We start from the raw sequence: 23,161 nt of genomic DNA, 5'->3' as shown, positions 1-23,161 counted from the left end.
ATACAAAGGGAAAATGTTCAGCTTAAATGGCTTTCTGTATTAGACATTAGTGTGGAGATAATGTGGATAGAGATGTATGTACAATGTTGTGTACCAGAAAATACTGTAAAATAATAAATTTATTTACCTTTAAAATGGTTGACCTTTATTTTTTGTGAAACAACAACAAAACATACCAATAGTGGGTCAAACAAGTGATTTATTGGCAAATGTTTGACAGAGGCTTCAGTCCTGCCCAAGGCATAACACAGTATTCAATACAGTACTTCACATTACAAAAATAAAACCTTGTGAATAGTGGGACAGATAGTCAGGGGGCATCAGGTGGAACGGCAGCTGTCAACCATTTAATAACCTAATCAAACACTATATAATCCTACAGACAGTACATTGCTTTACTTTTAAGTTGACCTTTTTAAGTTAAAAATGAGGTACAAAAACAGATGAGTGACACCGTCATCTTCACTCTAACTTCATTCTTTCAAGTCCTTCACTTGCCAAGGGCCTTATCCAGATTTGTCTTGATGGCATCAAGGAAGTCCGTAGTATTGACGTAATGCTCGTTCAGCTTGACACTGAGAAGACAAGAGAAGACAGAAAATTCAATACCATACTTAACGAAACCACAACACTGTGAAAATGCCTTATTGTTATAGGGGTTTAGCAGGAGTTAATGTTACATCATCATTAATTACATTAGAATGAGCAAGTTGCATCTCAAAATATTGTGACTTTGTACTACTTGAAAATGGCCGTGCACTTGTATTTATACAAACGTGAGCTGCACTTCCTCATGGATGAAAAATACTTCAAAAGAACAAGAAAAGATTATGCTCGAGCTAGCAGGTGAGCCAGTGGAACTGATTAATTGATAACGTAGTAAATATAGCAGTCATGTGCAGAAAAAAAAAAAATCAGGTGAACAAGAAGGCACATACCTCGAACCAGGGCTACACAACCCTTAAGTAAGGATTTAACAAACATCAAGTGTTTCAGCTGTACCTGGATCAGCACGTGTGATGTTTGTTCTTCATCATTCATGTGCAAAAATGCACACTTAATATTTCACAATGCTCTGAATCCTTTGAAATCTTCTTGATAAACTTTCACATTTTGATCCAAGACTAATCCATTTTTTTCTTCGACCACAGTGTAACTTTTCGCCAAACGTCACAAGTTCTTAAGATATCCTGCTAACAGGCAAACTGAAACGAAAACACGACTTTCACAGGGGGAAAAAAAAACCTCAAAAATTTACACCATGTGGGCTACTAGCATCACACTGGCTTAAACTGATGAGGTTTCAGGTTACCAGCCTGTTTAACAAGCTGGCAGGCCAGAATTGGTTTAAATAACAGCCTCTCTTATCAGTTCTTCAAACTGATTGATGGTGGGGGTTTCATCAAAGGGAATATTTTCATTCAAAGTTAAAGTAGGAAATCTGCCAGTGAAAGCAACATTGAAAGCACATTCATTCTTGCCATTACAGGCTTAATGTCCCAAAACACAAAGATGCTCCATGGAATAAATGGAAACATACTTCAAATTAGGGCTGCACCTAATGAGTTTTTGTATGATTGATTAATCTGCAGATTATTGTCTCAAACTATTTGCTTGCTAAAATATTAGAAAATCAGAATTCCTTGCAGCTTATTGCTATAGAACAGAGGGAAACAGCAAATGAACTAGCTAAATATAAATAAAAGAGCTGCACATTATTTTTACATCAACAGACCAACTGAATAACTGTCTTAACTCCATTTGTGGATTACATGTAACAATCTGTTTTTATCCTCTAAATGTTATAATGTTATTACACTCTAAATTTACATGCATGTAATCAGGAAAATTAATCATAATCACACTCATGTCTTTCATTCTACGTATTTCAGGTGTGATGTCCCACTTTCCATTGCTTATTTTTATTGTTCTTTGGTTCCGAACGACACAAAGATAACTGTTGGATATTTCAAACACTTTGCTGAAATGAATGTAATGAAAAACTAATAATGAGAACAAAAACAACATATATCTAATGTATATGTTCATTATCATCGCTGTGAGAATTAAGTTACAGAGAGCAGTCAGAACTACATCAACAGCTACGATGTAAAAATTAAATCTTCCGTTAACACAGGAATGAACTTACTTGGACAGGCCGTGAATGCAGCCTGCAAGATCCTTGGTCATAGTGCCGCTCTCAACAGTCTCAACACATACCCTCTCCAGAGTCTGGGAGAACCTGCAGACAAACAAAGACACTTAGAAAAGGCCTGTTTCATCTCAGGGACAGAACGTCTCTACAAATTTAAACATCTCTTACTTTATAAGGTCTGGGTTGCCATCAAGTTTGCCACGATGCTCCAGGCCTCTGGTCCAGGCAAAAATGCTGGCAATGGGATTGGTGCTGGTCGGCCTTCCCTGAAAGAAGATGATTATGTTATTATTATTTTAATTACTAAACAATATTAAACATTATTTTAATCATGAATTTAATGCATCGCTTATTTACTAGTTTTTGAGGACGAATTTGATTCTCAGCTTTCACCACATGGTGGCAGTATAGCTCCACAGATTACACAGTCTGTTTGCAAGGCCATAATTTGCCCTTTATACATTTTCTGTTTCATTGCCCAGATGAAATGTTTTCCAATACAGAGTTATAATAAGATGGTTACTAACCTTCTGGTGCTCGCGATAGTGCCTGGTCACAGTGCCATGGGCCGCCTCAGCCTCAATCGTCTTGCCGTCTGGGCACACGAGAACTGATGTCATCAATCCCAGAGAGCCAAAACCTAAAATGGGGAAAAACACAAAAATATACGAATCCTCCTTTAAACACCTTGGAAAATTATAGCATTCAGTATTTCGTAATTTCCCAAGAAGCAGTAGTCCTGTTGCTTTTCCAGTATCTTACCCTGTGCCAGGATATCAGACTGAACATCTCCGTCATAGTTCTTGCAAGCCCACACAAATGCTCCAGAAGACTTGAGCACTTGAGCGACCATATCATCAATAAGCCTGTGCTCATACCAGATCTTCAGTTTGTCAAACTCGGGCTTGTAGTGCCTGTAGGAAGTATAAACATAATAAACTGAAACTTCGAAAAGGTTTCATCTTTCTATAATATTGCACCACATCATTTTGTCCAAAACAAATTCCTGATGCTATTCCTTTTAGTTTGGTGTCTCAGTCTTCTGTTTTACCAGTTACACAACATACAAAAGGTAAACTTTCAAATGTTTCAAATGTATTTGTACATAAAAAACGAAACACCAGTCAAACACCAACACTGAAATCACTCACTTTTGAAATATGTCCTCGAAGATGTCTTTAAATCTGCCATCATAGGCTTTAAGGATGGTGTTCTTGGTGCTCATGTACAGGGGCCACTTCTTGGCAATAGCATACTGGAAACAGCTGTGTGCAAAGCCTGTAATAGACTGTTGGCAGGAAAAATGCAAACAGTTCACAATTGCTGTAGCATTTTACCTGTAGTACAGAGGTCAACAACCGTCCTCTTGACAAGTTCAAAGTCATCTGCTATGACCTTTGATGTTGTTAAATCAAACAGCCATGGTGATGAAGGCAAACAAAACAGTAGCCAAGCAGGTTGAAAAGAGGTTAGTCTACTGCAACGGCTGCTGTGTCAATTTTACAAAAAGCCTTAGGGAGAGCTTTCTTATCCCAGGTACATATCGCTATCATTTCATTGTCCAAGTCCACAAGATGCATCAATAGTCATTTATAACTGCATCACAGCCCTCTGAATTGAATACCTCCCACCCTTAATTCATGCTGTAATCCATTTCAAGTTAGCAAATCAGTAGTTTAGTTTGTATTCCAGACCTTCGATTTCAATGTGCCCCAGTGCATCTGTTCAGGAGAACATGCGAGCTCAGAATATACGAACGCTGCTTGAGTCTATGACTTTAATGACCGTTATGTTGCACTTGTCTGTCTAAGAGGTCATTTGAGGGCACTGGATTGCAGCATTACGCCTGCTTGAGTATTATTTGCTAAAAATAAGTAATGGAAATTATTTAGCCTGTGGTATTTATTCCTGACCCGTTTTTCAAGATTCACATCTTCAGTGGGAACAAATCCACCCCAGACAGGTTAGGTAGTAAGAAATGTATTGAAAGAGACTAACACACTCACCTCATCTGTGTTGTACATTCCCATTCCACAGCCACCAGCAGGAAAGTCGTAGACTTCCCACTCTTTGCTTGCACTACCATCAGCAGGTGAGAAGATGATCTTGAATTTGCCTGGCTGGTTCACCACGAAGTCTGTAGCTCGGTACTGTAAGAGAAGCACAGAAAGTTTCATTAACTCTAACAACAAAAAAAAAGAATGGCTACTTTTGCTGCAGCATTGTAGACTGGACTCACCTGATCACCAAAGGCATGTCTGCCGATGGTAATGGGCTGCGTCCAACCTGGAACAAGCCTGGGAATGTTCTTGCAGATGATTGGCTCACGGAAGACGGTGCCCCCCAGGATGTTCCTGATGGTTCCATTCGGGCTCTTCCACATCTTCTTCAGCTTAAACTCTAAATGTCAAATAAATTAATTACTAAATAAACAAAAAAACTCACCAAAGAATTTACAAATGATCGCCATAAATTATCGGTTCATCTTCATGTTCACTGCCATGATGGATTAAAAATGCAGTACGGTCACCAGATTGACTTGGACTGATCAACAGATGTAGCACTTATCAACATTAGCTTCACAAAAGGCCAGGAAAAAAAATTCTAAACTGCTCTGTAAGTAGAAACTCATAACAAGTTATCAAAGACTTCTTCTATACCTTCCACTCTGGCTTCGTCAGGTGTGATGGTGGCACACTTAACCGCCACGCTGTACTTCTTAGTAGCCAGGGCAGAGTCGATGGTGACCTGATCGTCAGTCTGGTCACGGTACGGAAGACCCAGGTCAAAATATTTCAGCTCAACATCAACATTGGACAGGATGAGCTAAAGGACACAACAAAAACATAAGTGATACAAATTAGCATCTACTAAATATTCTGGTTTGATTACAGTGTTCTGCTGTCTTGAAAACCTTATTTCAATGTGGTTTCCTGATAGGCTGAATGAAATATCCTTTAATCTGTTCTGGTATCACTGGTGCTGGTAACGCAAGACATTAAACTCAAGAACTGGCTCTATACGTATCAAAAATATAAAAAATAAAGACTTTCAAATTACCAACTCTCATTTATATGTATACTGTATGATACATCGCAAAAAGTGTGTTTCAAGTATTTGCATGATTACATGCTTAATGTATCCGCTTTTGAAACAACAACAACCACAAAACTCAACAACTGTCAGAAAACATTCAAGGATATTTAATCTCATGCTGGCCCACGTTTTTTCCCTGAGTCAACACACCATCTGCTCCCTCCAGAGGCAATCAGCCACTGACTGAATGAAACATCAGAGGCCCCTCCTCCACATCATACATATATAATCTTCCACATGACCCTCCCCTCCACATCCACGTGTCAGGCCTATGATAAAAAAAAAACAGGCCAGTCAGACGGCGGGTGCACATCCTCCACTGAGACTCACTCCAGTGTCTGTGCGTTTACCCCTCCATCCCCTGGACGTCACTTTATCACCTTCTCCTTGATGAACTCCCAGATGATCCTGGTCATCTCGTCTCCGTCCATCTCCACCACCGGCTGGGCCACTTTGATGCGTTTGTCGGCATCTGTCAATCATTCGTGCAAAATGTTTCAACTAAAGCCAGCTTTTCATTCGCAACAGTACATATTAACTCATAGCTCAAAGAATGCTGAGCATAACACAGAAAAATAAAAGTGGATCTGTAGAGGACAAGCAGGAGCTTTTCCTGTTTCCTTTGTCGGATAACATCTGCACCTCAGGCTGCAACTAACAACCATTTCCAAGACTGACTAATCTGCCTATTTATCTTATTTTTTCTTATTTTTATTAATTTTCTGTTGACCAGCTTATTAAATCTACCATTTTTTTTCATCTCCACTGAGGAACTTTTGCTATAATTTGGCATATTAATATCATAACAATCTTTCAATCATTTTACCTGGGGCTGACATGATTGGCCACATTAACTGATAACAATTGTAAGAGCTTCATAATTTCAGTAAAATCCCATCTGTTGAAGTTCTGAAGTGGATTTCTCCAGTGTTTCTTGGACTGCTTTGCACTTAAAGTTAGTAAAATGTGTGTTTATGAATGTAATTTTAATCCTAACTGTTAGATAACTCAAGGCATGTTACATTATACTGTACTTTTTTCAGTTTTATTTCAAACAATGACTTTGGAGAGAGTGAAATTCACTCTGCTGTCCAGTCGGATCAACACAGATTAGCATCTCTAATCGTATCTGCTCTTATTCTGCTAAGTGTGTGAGTCCTGCCAGCAGGATCATTTCAGTGAATAGAAAAGTACATGGGGAGGTACAGAGGATCAAGTGACACATTTCCCAGCCAAGTTAATGCTCCCCCACTGCTACCAAAGCCTTCCCAGAATAATGCAAGTGAAGGCGTCTGGGGGAATCATTACACAACAAACATGTCGTTATATGTTCACACCATATATATTAAGTGAATTTAGTAAAATATTAAACATCCACGTAGGACATATGACCTAGTCCTGACTTTGAAGCCTTGGTAACACCTGTCCAAACAGCCCAGCTCCCTCTCTTGCTCTGTTCCCATGCTCTCTTAATATGACATAAGCCCCTCTCACTACAGATACATGGAGACTACTAGGTACTGAAAATAACATCACAGCAGAGACGAGATCTTTATGTTACTCAGTAGTGTAAATCAGACTGATATAAATGAAATAAGTAAAAGTATTATTTGACTGTTACTGGTGACTTTTATTTATTTGCAACAGCCTACTTCTCCATCCAACCACAAATGCTGTCACCAGCATTGACTGTTGTGAAAAATGACATATTTTGAATTTTGAATACTGCTTGCTGGTAACCTCACTGGTCATAGTTTGACCTTTAGCATATGAGTGGCATCGTGCTCCACCACTTTGGCTTTGTTTAGAGAGTCTGTCATTTTGGTCATGTGTAAAAGGAAACTATGACAATCATTTTGCCTGCTTTATTTTAGATTTATCCAACAAGATGACCTCAGTTGCTGCACAACAGAAAATGGACTGAACCACTGTCCTTGTTCTCACTGTCCCAGATTTGATGTTGGCAATAACTTGTATAGAGATACTGTCAAACAAGTAGTTGACTGATTGGTCAATGGAGATAGAATTATAATCAATCATGTTCAGTTTTCATTACTCACTTCTTTTCTTTATAAGAGTGGATGGTAAATTACATATTTTGGGGGTTATATACAATTAGATGAACAAACAAGCAAATTAAGGAGTTTTTTTTTCTTTATAGTTTTTATACATTTCTGACAGTTTCTTGAACCAAACGATCAATCGAGAAAGCAAACAGCAGCTTAACCAGTAATTACAATAATCATTGCTGTAGCTGCTACCCTATCTGAAAACATGTATCAAAAACAGAAAACAGTCCATCAAAGAGTGGACCTGAAATCAACATTTCCAAATCATTAGCAGTCTATGAATTATGATCAGGAGAACTGGATTTTTGTTAATTGAAAACCAGACACTGACATTCTCTATCTGCCATTTTGACAGCAGTACCTGCTGCAATTTATGGGTACTGCTTGGCGTCATTTCTGACTTGTCTAACCTAAATCTGCTAAAACAGGACTCTACTATCACAGTGAAGGGGGAGGGGAGTGCAGGAGGGAGCTGAGTACGTTATGTAACTTCTGAATGTATGAACAAACTGGACGCTGAAGGGCGAGCTGAAACAAAGTCATGTGGGTCTGCCTGCCACCTCATTCGTACATGCACTGCAGAGAGGTCTGCAAGATTTTTGTTCCTGGCGATAGCTTAAGACAAAACTAGTCAATAGCAAGAATGTACAACTTACCAAGCGTAAAATGGTGGAATGGAAGAATTGTACAGGAAATCCTGTTTTGATCGTATCTTTGCATGGGTCAATGAAAAAGTCGACACACAATGAATACAAGACCGAACAGAAAACAAATCAATGGTTCCATTCAGTCTAGACACAACTTCGACAAGGACTGATAGCAATAAAAACATTTTGATACCAGTGAGATGGCTTGGTTTCAGCACGAACACCAATCGTGCTTTTTATTTCCCTTTTAGTCTCATATTCACATACAAGCCAGTGTAAAAAAATCTTAATTATGAATTAAAATCAGGAAATATGTCATGAGAGAATGAGTAAACATGACTAATAACAGGAACCAATATTCAGTGCCAAATTTCAGCATTAGCCGTTTTAAATACCTCCCTGTAGAACAGGGTGTTTACAGCTGAACTGTGAGAACAGAGTTGTGAGGTGGTTATATTGGGGCAAGTAGTCAAAGACGGTCTTGTTTGTCTAGACGTGTCCTCTCCAGTTAACTTCCAACACAGAGAGGCTAGCATTAAACTCCTTTGGTTGTAATCCTACCAAGAAAAGGCCCTCTTAGCGGATAAAGAAAATGACTCAAACCAAGCTGCAGGCAAGATTGCAGACGTTTTTAAGACAATCATTTAAGGAACTGTTGAACCTTACACTGTTAAAATGTAAAGTTGGAGTCTAACAAGAGCACTCCACCTTGCCTTCATAAAATCCACAGCCAAGAACATACAGCATGTTGGCCAATTTTATGAGCAGTTTGAAATTTAATTGCAGCAACTCATGACTGCGCTTTAGAAAGAAAAAGCCCTGTCTGTATTCTCAATCTTGGCCATAGCTAGGTCACACAGATAGGCACGTTGCTTTCAGTCCTAAGAATTTCTCATATAAACAACAAACAAAACGCAGTGGCACTGCTGCTTCATCTGTATGGCAACAAATGTCACACAGATTGCCGATATCAGTAGGACCTTTCCATTGGGATTTAAGAGCAATGGTAGTACACTTCAACACCATGAGTCGTGTTATCTACCTGTGACATTCCTGGTGGTTTGCTATGTAAACGGGGCTACTATCATTCACCTCTGACAGCTCAAATGACATGTTGATTCAATCACACTCAAGAGGCAAGTGCCCTTCAAATGACCCACTGCTTTATAAACACTGACTGACTGGTGGTGCTCGTACAGGCTGCAGGGAGATCTACAACACAGCAGAGCTTCTAGTTTCATATTCATGCTGTATGAAATTTGGGATGACTGCAGAGACCACGTGATAAATCTGGATCCCTGCTCCAAATCATAGAGAAATAAAGGATTCTGATTTTGGTTGCTTTCCTGGTGCTGGACTAAATAAAATGTGTAAACTCTAACAGCTATAACAGTAACAAGCCGCAAAGGGATAGATGCGGTTAGTCGCAGATCTCGGTAGGACAGTGAATGCAACCCAGATGGAAAACATTATGTAGGACAGAGCGAACACCGGCAGCGGCAGCCATTGCTCTCTATAGCAGAGTCTCGTATACGGTCCTTGACCTCGGGAAAGTTTTCCAAGTCAGTGTCGGACTACTGTCGTGATGTCTGAAAAGCAGCTCATCCGATAATTTCTGGACAAACGATTTAATCCGAGTTTGCATGAAAATATATTTTTAACCCCAGTCATGAGCAATGACATTTCCGCGCAGACAGCTAAAAACGGAAGATTCACTTGATTCATTTGATGCCAGTTTTTGCGTGGCTATTTTTTTCCTACTTGATTTATCTCTTTATTCCCGGGTAAAGTGGGATTATAAACCTGTCCTACGACATCTGTTTTATTAGGAGATATCTTAAAGTTAACATTTCATTCATTAATGTGACCACGTATCTTCACATTGTCGTCAACTGTTCCTCAAACTTTCGATAGCGAAGACAAAGAAGGATATCCCCCCCGGCGGCTGGTCGCTTCGCTTCAACAGCTCTCGTCTCTCTCGACGTTTACAGCCTCATCACAATCTAAATCACCGTGGGCCGCATACTCGAACAGCCATAAAACAACTATTAAGACACTAGTGGGCGATTAGGACGTCGCTGCCTCTAACGTTTAACCAGTCGCGTTAACGCTAGGAACAGCATCCCTGATGGCTAACGGCAGATGCAACTTGGCTAGCATAGCTGCCTAGCACAGCACCACCGACTTCCCCAGGCTGGCTGACCAAAGGCAGCCAAAAGCTAATGCAAAGCTACATTAAAGGGCATGATCTTAACACAAAGGTAGCAGCAGTTAACCGTTATCATAATGATGCTGAGGTTCACACCGGTTATCTCTCCCTACTCACAGTTTCTTTGAGACAAAGTCTGGCAATTTGCAGCCGGCGCAAGAACCGCAGGGTTTCTGGAAAAGGCAGCAGCAGACTTCGAAAGAGAGCTGAGGACTTTCAAATATCCAGCCATGTCTCCCGGCCCGGTTCACTTGGCGGTTGACACTCGACGAAACTCAGAGCAAAGAGGGGGTCAAGCGCTCCTGGGTTCTCTGCAATATAGCGAGCTGCAGCACCGCCCTTCCACCCCTCCCCGACGGGGTACGCTAGGAGTACGTCACGCACACTCAGAGGAGGGACCGACACATAATGAATTTCAGTAGCTTCTCCGCCGTTTGGACACCCTGAGTTCACACCAGGGTGAACTTTCTTGTCGGGGTCAGGCCGAGCTAAGGTCACTCTCTACCACCACTGCTGTGTATTGATTGTAGGTTCTTGAGTTTATTTCCTCACAGTCCCACACACTGAAGAGACATCTTTAGGAATGTGGCACGTTTATTTTCTCAATACTGTTGATGTTTTGTGGCCAAAAGCCACAGATGTGCAATGGATATTCAGGACTCACAAGATACGGATTTAAAAAGAATATCCTAACTTTAATTCTCAGTTATTGATCAAGCCACTCAAAACACTTGATCCCGCATTTCCAGTAATACAACTGAAACCCTGATGACACCACCAGGGTTAACTTTAGACTTTAGATGATATTACATAACTGTTTTCACAGACTGTCAGGTAGGCTGCTCCTTGATGTGTAAATTCAGTGAAGCGCCCATTTAAAAAGCCCCTTCAAAGGATGGCCAACACAATTCCCACTTAATGGATGTCCATTTTCCACAGAGATATTTTAATCGCTGAAAAGAAAAACAGAAATGCATTTAGATTTTCCACAGTGTGTACATTGTGCTCTTGCCTGTCAGTGCCTCATCCATAAATACTCTAGCTCAATAAGATCTTTTATAATGCAGACAAATAGGTTATTGTGTTGGTTAAATGTTAGTAAGTGCTGGAATGTAGCCCTCAAGATCTCAAACATAATTTAGTATTTTTGGCATAGTATTTTTTTGGAATAATTCTACCAGCTGTTTGATTATTTATCTTGACATAACTTACTTACTCTTAAAGTCTTGAAGTCCCATTTTACATACTATGAATGAATCTTGTCAGAAAGCCCAAGTCAAACTATTTATGATACAACAATGTGAAGAAAAATAATAGTAATCTTAAGGACACTTTTAAATGTGTCCTTATGATTACATGTGTAATTTGCACAACTTCAGTAAAGAATGAATACATATACTGCATGTTCAGTGAGTTTATTGGGGTGCAAAAACTAAACGGATTAAATATATTTTAAACTGTGGATACAGTTATACAGAACTGTATCTGTAACTGTAAGACATATCCACAAATATACAGCACGTTCATGATTAATATAAGTATACATAGTCCTCAGTAAACTCAAACTAAGATTTATAAAAAATAGAGACATGGTGATATTTATTGAGATCGCATATCATCTGCAGGCAGGGTACAGGACAGTCACATTCCAAATAGTCTCAGCAGAGGGCCCTCTAATTTTAGCAAGGGAAGGTTACCATACTGGGAGAAAGACTGGGAAGTGTGCAGAGCAGTCACATGACGGAGCTTGGTGGTGAGCCAGAAAAAGGGACAGTCAGGTCACCTCTGAGGAACCACATTAGAGAACAGTGGGCCTGCATTGACAAAGGTCAGATCTCCAAAGGCCTGACAAAAATACTTAAATCTATAAACCTACAATGTCTCAAGGAATATGGAAATTAGCATTCTTCAGCATGTATTTATATCAATATAGAGAAGGTCAGTCTAGGTCAGCTGTTTTGTCCCTGAAATACACAGTTTTGTCCAGCACATGTAATGAGAGGCTGTGACGTGGTTATTGTGGTCAGACAGGGACAGTGGCAATTACATGTTCTGCGGACTTTCTACAGCCTCCTTTGATCCAATGACATGTAAACAGTGTCCACATGCTGTCTACCTTCAGAGACACTCACCAGTTCTCCGCAGTGTTAACAGTCACTCTCAGATGTCACCCTGTAAACCCCAAGGTCAAAGCTCTTAAACGCAGTCCAGACTCATGATGTTCAGCTACAGTGTTGTGCGTTGCAGTTAAAAGAGAGTGCGGATCCCACACACTGAAACTGTACTCTCTTTGATAAGCAAAGAAACTAAACAATAAAAGTCAGTTGCTCAGCTGCAGCTCTGATCAGGCTTTACTTTAAATATGAGGGTGCATCCTCATTTGCGTGGGAGTTTGGGATATAATTTGATGCTAAATAAAGTACTTTCCCAGTGCTCTTAGATTTTACTAGTAACTGTGGACCTAAAAGATAAGACATCGTCTTGGGCATGATATAACATAGCGACCCCATCTAGTGGTCATGTTTAGAATGCACTGATGCTGTGTTGTGAGCCTACAGCGACCTCTGCTGGAGGATTTGTGGGAATGTGATTTCAGATTATGGATTCGTACGGAAAACAGTTAACAGCAATGTTATATAAGGCATCTCAGCTGCACCTTCAGCATTATTTTTGCCCACTTACTTTTTTTTATGTTGACACAGCAATATCAGGCAAATTGAATTGGCCACGCACCTCACTTTTACTGCTGCCCCAGCTTGAACACTTTGCTGCCCACTCGCAACCAAAATATATACTGTGAGGTGACCAGTCTTTTCTAAAATCATCTAATGTTCCTCGCAAGACATCGCATAACCTTTTATAACCTGCCAAACAGGACTATAAAAGGAGAATTAAGGACCATTTGGACACATTCACACCTCTTGGCAGGTCTGGGAGGGAATCAGGGCTATAAGGGGACAACATCTAGTCACTGCAATTGTGCTCCACAAACTGTTAGACCATATAGAACATAAGAACACACACACGACTTCCATTTGTCGACTTTAGCTCGGCTTCTCACACAATCTTGCCAAACAAATTGGGACCCAAACTCTACAACCTAGGTCTGAACGCATCAGCATGCAATTGGACTCTGGACTTTCTACTAAATCGCTCAGTGTGTTAGAGTTGGCAAGCACATTTCATCCACAGTATCTGTCAACACACCTTTACACATGACTGCTCTGCCTCCCACCTTTAGAATTACATGATTAAGTTTGGTGATGACACAACTGTACTTGGCCTCATTACTGACAACAATGGACCTGTATACAGGAAGGAGGTTGGGCAACTGGCAGCATGGTGTACTAAACACAATCTAGCCCCCAAGATAAAAAAAAAACAAAAGAAATGGTAGTGGACTTTTGTAAATCTGGACAGTTCATCCACCCTCAACTTTGTGTTGGAAGTGAAGTGGTAGAGAGGGTCAATAGCTTTAAGTTCCTGGGTGTGACAGACAGTCTGACCAGAGGCACTAACACTGCCTCAGCCATAGGAAGGGCCCAGCAGCAAGGATTTAACACAGAGGACACATAGTTTTGAGTCTGTTTGTCTTTTTTTTTTTTTTTTAATTTATTGTCATGTCATTTCTCAAGCGCTATTTGAACAGATTCTGTTGCGATTGATGTGTATGATGTGTTTGGAACTTCCTGCAGAATATCACCAAATTCACCGTGTCATTCAGGAGTTACATGTAGTTTAAGAATGTTTTTTTTTTAAATTTATTTTCTTACATGTAATTTACCTGATTCAGTGCTTTTGACCAAATGGCAGCTGTATTATCTCTTTATTTTTAAATATAGCACACTGTTCAATGTAACTTTACAGATTTTATGACTGAAAATATTATTTAGAAGGTTATTAATAAGGAGAACCAATAGGATTTTTTTCTATGACGATGGTAGGCGGTACTTCCGGGTAAAAGACAGCCTATTATGTAGCTGTACAGACGCGGAAGGTATTAAACGGCAAACTTGTCGTTATTTCGCAGTTAATAAGTTGCTCCTGCAAGAGAGAGAGAGACTGTGGTCAGACAGCGGGGGTCTGAGCGGGGTCCTCACAGGGAAAAAGTTCAGTTCAGAAGTATAAGCAGGTTGTTACGACGATGCAGAACCTCATGGAGATAAGATCTCTTGTTTTGCAGTATCCTAAAACTGTTGGTCTGATCACGGTAGCAGGTAATTTCTACACTTAATAAATTATTGTGTCTTTATTCTTCACATAATTGTATGTCGGGGTTTTGCAGTCTTAAATGAACTTTTATTGATCTACCTCTGTCTAATCTCTGTCCATCCTTCCATCTGTCACTGTTTGTTATTATTGTAAGGTTTTGGTCTAATAACAGTACATCATCAGTACAACATCACTCATTTCAACTGCGATGAAAGCTCATAATGGTTATTTAAATGATGGGCTTGTAAAGACGAGCACTGGCTGTGCACTAATGCAGCTATTACAGGAGAACAAGGCCAAAAGTAATACGTCAAATTATTTCCAAAAACACCCGATTTGAATTGAATTGAATTTGAAATAATGAAACTGTATTATCGTTTTGGTGTTTGTTATTGCTTTTGCAGACGTCTTCAAACAAAACAGTCAGTAATCACTGAGTGTCTTTTAAGAGAAAGATCTTTAAGTCAGACAGTCAGCGTCTAAGTTGGCATATTAAAATTGTTTGTTTTTGTAAACCCTATTTACAGTTATTTTTTTTAAAAAACAAAAAAACTTCAGTTTCAGCCTCAGTCATTCTTAATCTTAATCTTTTGGTTTCAGTGATTTTGCAAACAAATATTTATATAATGATTAGTTGATCAGTAGTTTGAATTTAAAACCTTCAGTCAGTGTTTGCTATTGTACATTTGAGAATATTATGGTACAAAATGTAAAACTGCAGTCGTGTGAACAGCTTCATCTGAAGTTGTCTATGAAAGGTGAAGAGGTATTATAGTTAGAGGGGATTTATTTCACTTTCTTGCAGTTGGATTTCTCGGTTTCAAGAAATGGATGGCAGGTGGAGTGTGTAACAGCAAAGCCCGGCTGGATGGGAAGACTGTTTTGATCACCGGAGCCAACACTGGAATTGGCAAGGAAACTGCTGTTGATCTGGCCAGGAGGGGTTAGTGACTTCTTGTTGGTTTGCTGTGTCTCAGCTTTTAATGATCTAATTTTGTGACTCATTTTCTGCTGAATAATTTGTAAATGAGATATGAAAGATTTTTATGTGAATGATTTGCTACTGTATTACAGGCGCAAGGGTTATTCTGGCCTGTAGAGACATGGAGAGGGCAAACAAAGCTGCGGCCGAAGTGCGGAACAGAAGCGGAAATGAAAATGTGATTGTCAAAAAGTTGGACTTGGCATCGCTGCGATCAGTGCGACAACTGGCCAAAGACGTCCTAGCAAGCGAAGAGAGGCTGGATGTTCTCATCAACAATGCAGGTGGATTTCTAAATGACATCTTATGGTGTGACGTATTACAACAGCTTTAAGAGGCTGTTCAAATAAATAGTTGGGAGGTGTTACACAAACTAATACTTTGATTTATAGCTATTATGGGCTGTCCAAAATGGCAGACTGAAGATGGCTTTGAAATGCAGTTTGGTGTGAACCACCTGGGCCACTTCCTTTTAACAAACAGCCTGTTGGACCTTCTGAAGAAGTCTTCCCCCAGTCGCATCGTCAATGTTTCCAGCTTAGTTCATGAAACAGGTGCAGATTTTCTCTTTTCCTTTCTCAATTCAAGAGAAGGATTGCACTTTTTATTTACTCTCTCTCTCTCGTTCAGCGTTATTCAACATTAAATGCCACGTTTCTGAACAAGGATTTACTACTCTTACTCACCAGGTCAAATTTATTTTGATGACATATACATGGACAAAGATTACGACCACATGAAAAGCTATTCACAGAGTAAACTGGCGAATGTCCTCTTCACACGGGAGCTGGCTAAAAGGCTGCGAGGTATTAAAAGCATTTATATTCCACACCAGACCTTATGCTGTATGTAAAGAAAAACTGTCTTTATATTCCGATTACCACTGTAAACTGAAGAAAAGAAAATAAATGCATCATGTTCTGTGTCTTCTCATTTTGCAGGTACCGGAGTAACGGCATACAGCCTCCACCCTGGAGTAATCCGGACTGAGCTCCCCCGGCACTTCTGGCCCACAGTGCCCCTGTGGAAGAAAATTCCACTTAGAATATTCATGCTCACGGCCAAGTCTGCAACACAAGGGGCCCAGACCACCATCTACTGCGCTGTGGAGGAAAGCCTGCAGAATGAAAGCGGACTCTACTACAGGTCAGTGTTATAAATCGGCAGCTTCATAATCAGAGGCACCATTATCACTGTGTGTTCAGCTATAAATCGGGAGCCTGCATGGCCCCTGTTCACCTGTTGCTCCCCCCTCTCTGTGCACTGTGTACAGCGTTGTGCTTGAAAATTAGTATAGTGATATTAATTGTGTTGGCAGCAGAACAAATTGTAAACATGACACTGACATATTATTGGTACCTATTTATCCAACAGACAGAGAGTAACATTAGTAATGTGTAATTTGTATTGTATTTTGATTTCTCTGCACTTTTTTATGTACATGTACACACTTTAATCTATTTGGTTTATAAATCTAAGAGCTGCAAGTTCCTCCTAACACAGTGAATAAGTACGAAAATACAAAATACTGCAGTACCACCGTATTGTAAGATGTAACCATGTGAGTTCCATCTGCATTCGTCATTGTATCCTGAATAATATCTTATTCTTACGACTAAATCAACACAGTAGGAACGGGGTGAGTCATATTTAACACTGAATTCTTCACTGATTACAGCGACTGCGCCCGGAAAACAGCAGCTCCTCAGGGTCGGGATGATGAAGCTGCCAAGAAGCTGTGGGATCTGAGTGCCTCTATGGTTGGTCTGATATAATCACAGTGGCGTTGATGATGATGATGATGGTCATCAGCACCGATGGACTGCCAAGTGGCCCGAGGAGAGACTGGTGTGCTTTCTAATCTGCGTGACTACTATCAGCTGAACTCAGTTGGGATGCTATGCTATGCTGAGCCCTTTATACAGGGATGACTTTCATAAAGCCATGAACCTTTCCCCATCACCTGTTAACCATTAACCTGTTAACCTAAGGAGTGTTCCAAAAGTTTTGGTTGCACAACTTTCCTGGTCTTTGGTTGACCATGTCCCAACTCGCTTGAAACTTGCTGCTGGAATCACATTCAGAATAAGCATATATTTGCAAGAATTAATGAAGTATATAATATATATGGTCTTTGCACTGTTTTCAGTTGAGTATATGTCAGAAAGGATGAGCAAATGATCACATATTCTGTTTTATGTTTTACACAGCATGGGGTTGTACTTAATGTAACCAATGATTAAACAAATAGAAAACAGAAATTCACAAGAGATAGACATTTATTCAGAATCTACAACAATCTACTTGCAAAAATACTATGGATTAAATTAAGTTTGTTACTTAAACAGAAGCAATGCTTCACAGGTAAATTACATGGAAGCTGTATGATCTTTAGTTTTGATTGCCATTAGCGTGAAATGACATTTAATTGACAAGTTTCACCGATGTGTGTGTTTGAAGGTAACTCAGTGTTACTTCTTTTCAGTCATATAAGAATCACGTGTGCTTTGAACGTTTTTTGTAACTCTGTTAATTCAACATTTTGATATTTTTTCCTTTCTCTGGGCAATAAAGTGCTGTTATACATAACCCATGGTTTTACCTGTTTCTTAAGGCATGTTTTTCATTCATCCACATCACATGTACTCATTTTGTTCCACATGAGACCAACAATATTGAAATTAAACACATTTTAGGTTACATCATCATGAATTACAAATCCACCTAATACATCAAATGTATCTGACCGCTCTTTTTCTTTTAGGTTTTTTGTGTTTTTTTAATCTTGAAGGCACTTTGTACAAAATTGCTACAAACAGTCAATTTTCATCTCACTCAAAGCTACATCTCAGACAAGTGCATCACATTTTTCGTTTCCAAAAAAGTCCATTAATTGTGCTAATTACATATGCACAAAGTGCACCCAAGTGGCCTGCTGGCTACGAATGGACCCTGTATGTTGTCTACACTTTACATTATCATTTAAGTGAGCTAGTTCAGAGGAAAAGTACCATCTCTTGGCATTTACATTCAATATTGTAATACATACACAGCTGAAGTTGAAGGAAAGATAATCCTTATGGTTGGGTTTAACACAGGGAAGAAATCATCTATCTATATTGCTCAGTTTCAATATATATATGTATATATATTTTATAAATTATACATTATTCAACATCTAGATGTCCGTGTCTATTCAGCTAAAGTTATGGATGTACATCCTAACAATTAGTGGTGTTAACATTTCTACCCACACAATATGTGCTGCATAAACACCATCGCTAACTAATGAGCCAACTCTTCAAAATCATAAAGCTGTTTCATCTGCTCCACTTGCATAGAGTGCCTTCTCACAAGTTTCTTCTTGGACTTGAGGCCGCCTCTCTTTGGTGTGTTTGGTGCTACTGGAGCTATAGACCTAATACCTGTGGCCAGAGGTGACGAGGGCTTGCTACTAGCCCCGATATCAGGGATGGGAGGGTTTGGGTTGATGTTGAGAGGGGGCAGGTGGCCGGGCCTGGTGTGGGAGATGTGGTCCAGGAGCAGCGTGCCCGAGCCTCTCCTCTCCAGGAGGCCAGGTGCACGCCTGTGTGCTGTACTGGGAGAGGATGGGCTGGCATTGCTGTCGAGAGATTCTCTGGAACTGGTCAGCAGCGCTAGTGGAGATGTGTTCAGTTTCCTTCGCTCCACTGGAACCTTAGGTGAGTCTAACATGGCAGAGTCTGTGTAGAGCTGTGAGTCTGAGTCATAGTGATCATTCCCCAGGCGTCTCCTATGCATGGTGTCTCTCAGACTGGCGAGTCCAGTGCTGCAGCTGCTGCTCTCTTGCTCTGTGGGCACAGTACTGCGCCGTGCCAGCGGCTGGTGCTGGCCTAGAGATCTCTCATATGACGCTTTGGATGCTGGAGGAACCGATAGTGAGGTTGTCATTTTACAGGGTTGTTCACCCACCGGTGGGAATAAGCTGTCCTTTCCATCCACGCTATTCTGTCGAGATAAAGCTGACCTCTTGCTTATAGAGAGTCCGTTTACCCCTGCAACTACATCGTCATCAGAGCTGGTTTTCTTACTCTCCTCATGGGCGGCAGCTGCAGCCAGGACTGAAGGAGCAATCAGACCCCAAGGCTCTGACTGCAGCCTCTTCAGCTGAGGCAGACGCGCACGTTTGGGGTTTGCAGGCCGCCGTGTTGGAGACGTGGGCCCATTGGCGAGCTTCGCAGCCGAACTAGAGGTTTTCAGCTTTGTCTGGAAACTGAAGACTGAGTTTTGTTGCTCTTGCTCAGGTGTGCGAGACGCAGTAACATCAATATCAGAAGGAGAGGTACAGTATGCTGGGGAAGACCTCTCATCCAACCCTGGCGACGGGGGGACATTTAGGTACTGTTTGGTAGTTTTAGTGCCTGATGGTGATTTGTCTGTGGTGATTATGATGACCTCCTTGCCCTTAGCTTTGCATGCATCCAGGAGCAGTTTTAGCGTCTTCTTGTCATCTGCATTGATGGCATAAACCAGGGCTGAGGCACCACTCCTGTCCTCCAAACTGGGGTCAGCTCCATTGCTCAGCAGGTGATCCACCACCTCGTGTCCAGACTTGTGGATGCAGGCATGCATTAGAGCTGTCCTTCCTGTTTTGTCTTGTATGTTGGGGTCTGCCTGGTTGTCTAGCAAATATTTCACCAGTTTTGACTTGCTGACACTCTGCTGGTCACTGTGAGTGGACATACAGGTCACCATGAGTGGTGTCTCGCCACGTTCGTTGCTCTCGTTGATATATGCACCTCCTTCCAACAGGAGCCTGGTGAGTCTCAGGCGTCTGAGCCACACTGCCTTCAGGAGTGAGTTTCCGTCTGTCCGCAGCTCCAGTATGTCTGCCATTTCCCAGCCAATCACAGATTTTCTCAGCGTTGAACTTACAGCTCGCAGCCCTTTGAACAAAATCATTGAAGTAGTTCAGCTTGCAACATCTTTATAATTTAAGACTCATACTGTTTGCGCCACTGTTCATCGCCACCAGCAGGTGGCAGTCTGTTACAACTTAAAGCGCAGACATATAACTTGTCATGACAGATTTCTGATTTTTGAAAATATATATTTTTACATACTAACTTATACGAAGGTAGAGTGCAAAGGAATATTTTTCCAAAGTGCCCAGTGCCCAAAACCATACTGACGACAGAAATGTAACAGCACCTGTTAGATTCACAAATAGAACAGGCGTTAAGGCTTTTGAATTTAAATATCAGAATCAAAGTTCAAATCGTAGCAGCAGCCTGCCAGTGTCTTTTATCATTACATTTATGGAAGCGACGGGGAATGACAAAGCATCCACAGCTCACCGACCTGTAAGTGCGCAAAAGCACCAGTCGTGTTCATTTGCTTCTGTCGGAACAGCAACATGTTTCAGACTGTGCGTCAGTGTGATTTTTGATAACCAAAATTGAAATACTGACAATAGAAACACCTGCCTATACAGGCGACATTAAATAACGGCACGTTGTACATGGTTCTCATTTTGGATAACTTGGCGACAGGGACGCGCCGAATTACAAGTTATTGGGTTGCTTCTCTAATTCTGCGTTAAAGCTCTCATTTGAAATGTTATTTCTATTGAAAATATTAATATCCCGTACTTGATACATAACATTAGCCTACATATAATGTACATCCGATGCTATGTTTAATGTATTTTCTCACCAGCCTCCTGTAAGATAAAGAAAACAGCGGCGCAAGACAACGACACAAAGTTGCATTAATTAACCTTCGTTATCAATAATTTTGCAGTTTAATAATGTCGCAGACCAAACTGTTGCTTGCTAATTCCCTTACCTGTTCGGAGGAGAGGCTTTCCATGCTCAAAGCACCCGATGCTTTGACATGTAAGGGGGGGAAGAAATCTGGGAAAAAATAAATTATTCAAAACAGAAAGTTTGTTGCAGGTCTTCCCTGTGTCCCTATTTTTCCGCTGTGAGTGATCCCACCGATGCGTCCTAGTTTGGGTTACAGGGTGCCGTACCTCTCTGGCACCATAGCACACGAGCTGCGTGGCTTTTGTTATGAAGGCACACTACATCAGTCCAATGGGGAGTACTCCTTTCACTGCGCACTCAAGGATCACAACCTGAAGATGCTGCGGGTTATAAATAACTTACTTTCTTGCATGTTGAATGAAACGTGTATTCTGTTGACGTCAGAGTCGACCAAAATAAATTGCGTCTGATGAAAAACCTCTGTGTTGATCTTCATATCTGCAGGACACAAACAAAACGAGCGTTTCCTCCCAAAGACATGTAAATGCTTTGCGTGAGTGTTTTCCATTTAACTATTTCAAAAAGGAGAATTAATAAATCAAAACCACTGCCGGGCCTATACGTGATGGACATGGGGGGTGGAGGTGGGGGGGGGGGCAATTTGGTTGGTTACTGGTTATGCTGCTTTTTGAAAACAATAATGTCATCCATGCGTCAGATAGTTTAAGTCTGTGCTATAAATACGATTTAATCTTTCCGCAGTGTGGAATATCAGCGCCAGTTGTTGGAGTAAAGACAAGCAAGACTGCAGTGTAAGAAAGGGCACAGTGAAGACTGTAAAATATGACAAAGGAGTGAGATCTCCATCATGCTACTTCCTGCGGAAAATGCCAATATGGTCCATCTACCGCTTCCTCACTCATTAAAATCAGAAATCATATGTTGTAACAGTGTGATTATTTCTATAACATTGCGTCAATATAATAATAATAATTTGAGCTTATTTATGCAAGCACTTGTGTCTCTGATTGGCTTGGATCTTCACTCAAGAAATGAAGAGATAGAGAAAAATATTTCACACCTACTGCATATATATATATATATTTACTGCACAATTAAAGAGGCCAAAACTTGTGGCAGCCATCACAGCTATAGAGCCTAATAGGGACATTTCTATTTTTAGGTTGCTATGAGACAGCACAGAAGCAGTTTCTAATGAGAACAGTGATGTTCCCAGCCCTGTAAGAAACAGGTAAATCAGACACATAACATTCCACCAAGGACCGCAAGGCTTTCATGGCATTTACTCAAATACTTTTTTTTGATGGAGGTGTTTTGTGTTTTATCACTTGCACAAGTAAGCCACTGCTATCACCATCACCATCACCACCATGTTCAATCATTAGTCCTCTGACCCCTGCTCTTTTCCTCTGAGACTGGGACTAATTACTTTATGACCCATCCAAAGACTTGACGTCTCAGGACTCCAGTCGTCAATGCTGGCAGTGATTTCTCACCTGTGATTGCCTTCTCAGACCCCGGGGACATGTTGTTTACGAGGCACATGAAGAAAGAGGTTTCATAAAACAGCACATACTGTAGTCACAAAATCAAAGGAATGTCTCCCTCCCCTTCAAGAGACACTGTAATAGAAATATCTGCACAAATATCTGTCTGTCCTGATTTGGTCAAATTTCCAAATACAAAGTGTATGGTATGTGTTGACTTGTATAAATACTGTTTTAATATCTTGAAAAGTGCAGTTCTGGCAAGTATCAAACAACTTGAAGGAATCTGCAACAGTTTTTATTCAAAGAACTTGTCTCAATGTTTTGGAATAGAAAATTTAAATTACGTCTGTTATTGAAAAGGTGTATAATGTAGAATTTGTTTGGAAATGACCCAAATCATGGACAGACCTGCTGTCCACAGAGACATGATGGATCAGAGAGCAGAACATGGCCAAAGCTCACTGGTTCATGCATGTTCTTTCGCATGGGAAGCCTTAAAAACGTCAGCAGTCCTCATGCAGTGTGATCTCTAC

At 40.6% G+C, this 23,161-nt stretch overlaps 3 protein-coding genes across 3 annotated transcripts; 1 reads left to right on the top strand and 2 right to left on the bottom strand.

Annotated features, from left to right (window-relative positions):
- Positions 1 to 181: 181 nt before the first annotated feature.
- On the bottom strand, positions 182 to 10,522 carry idh2 (isocitrate dehydrogenase (NADP(+)) 2). Its single transcript, XM_046393085.1, has 11 exons — positions 10,294 to 10,522; positions 5,632 to 5,723; positions 4,816 to 4,981; positions 4,395 to 4,555; positions 4,162 to 4,305; positions 3,307 to 3,443; positions 2,918 to 3,069; positions 2,683 to 2,795; positions 2,324 to 2,421; positions 2,150 to 2,242; positions 182 to 575 (listed from the first exon to the last, which is right to left on the bottom strand). Exons 1-11 carry the CDS (start codon positions 10,406 to 10,408, stop codon positions 491 to 493), a joined length of 1,356 nt encoding a protein of 451 aa, XP_046249041.1. The 5' UTR covers positions 10,409 to 10,522; the 3' UTR covers positions 182 to 490.
- A 3,618-nt stretch (positions 10,523 to 14,140) lies between these two features.
- Positions 14,141 to 17,959, top strand: si:ch211-107o10.3 (uncharacterized protein LOC407663 homolog). The gene is made up of 7 exons (XM_046393086.1): positions 14,141 to 14,393; positions 15,194 to 15,331; positions 15,463 to 15,654; positions 15,763 to 15,924; positions 16,060 to 16,176; positions 16,312 to 16,516; positions 17,049 to 17,959. The coding sequence occupies exons 1-7, from the start codon at positions 14,321 to 14,323 to the stop codon at positions 17,143 to 17,145; spliced, it is 984 nt and encodes a 327-aa protein (XP_046249042.1). The 5' UTR covers positions 14,141 to 14,320; the 3' UTR covers positions 17,146 to 17,959.
- Positions 17,960 to 18,091: 132 nt separating this feature from the next.
- On the bottom strand, positions 18,092 to 21,925 carry ankrd34c (ankyrin repeat domain 34C). The gene is made up of 2 exons (XM_046393083.1): positions 21,197 to 21,925; positions 18,092 to 20,295 (listed from the first exon to the last, which is right to left on the bottom strand). Exon 2 carries the CDS (start codon positions 20,243 to 20,245, stop codon positions 18,656 to 18,658), a length of 1,590 nt encoding a protein of 529 aa, XP_046249039.1. The 5' UTR covers positions 20,246 to 20,295; positions 21,197 to 21,925; the 3' UTR covers positions 18,092 to 18,655.
- Positions 21,926 to 23,161: the final 1,236 nt, after the last annotated feature.

Source organism: Scatophagus argus, chromosome 7 (assembly GCF_020382885.2).
Source record: "Scatophagus argus isolate fScaArg1 chromosome 7, fScaArg1.pri, whole genome shotgun sequence".
NCBI lineage: Eukaryota > Metazoa > Chordata > Actinopteri > Scatophagidae > Scatophagus > Scatophagus argus.
The sequence above is the reverse complement of the archived record's forward strand: the minus strand, read 5'-3'. Positions and strand labels throughout refer to the sequence as shown.

What these genes read in the sequence shown, in the direction of transcription:
- si:ch211-107o10.3 (XM_046393086.1), top strand. Translation starts at nt 14,321, where the DNA reads ATGCAGAACCTCATGGAGATAAGATCTCTTGTTTTGCAGTATCCTAAA. An exon ending in TGGTCTGATCACGGTAGCAG is followed by an intron (nt 14,394 to 15,193) that starts GTAATTTCTACA and finishes ACTTTCTTGCAG; the next exon opens with TTGGATTTCTCGGTTTCAAG. An exon ending in TGTTGATCTGGCCAGGAGGG is followed by an intron (nt 15,332 to 15,462) that starts GTTAGTGACTTC and finishes ACTGTATTACAG; the next exon opens with GCGCAAGGGTTATTCTGGCC.
- idh2 (XM_046393085.1), bottom strand. Translation starts at nt 10,408, where the DNA reads ATGGCTGGATATTTGAAAGTCCTCAGCTCTCTTTCGAAGTCTGCTGCT. An exon ending in TGACGAAGCCAGAGTGGAAG is followed by an intron (nt 4,556 to 4,815) that starts GTATAGAAGAAG and finishes TTTGACATTTAG; the next exon opens with AGTTTAAGCTGAAGAAGATG. An exon ending in TGCATTCACGGCCTGTCCAA is followed by an intron (nt 576 to 2,149) that starts GTAAGTTCATTC and finishes TTGTCTTCTCAG; the next exon opens with TGTCAAGCTGAACGAGCATT.
- ankrd34c (XM_046393083.1), bottom strand. Translation starts at nt 20,245, where the DNA reads ATGGCAGACATACTGGAGCTGCGGACAGACGGAAACTCACTCCTGAAG.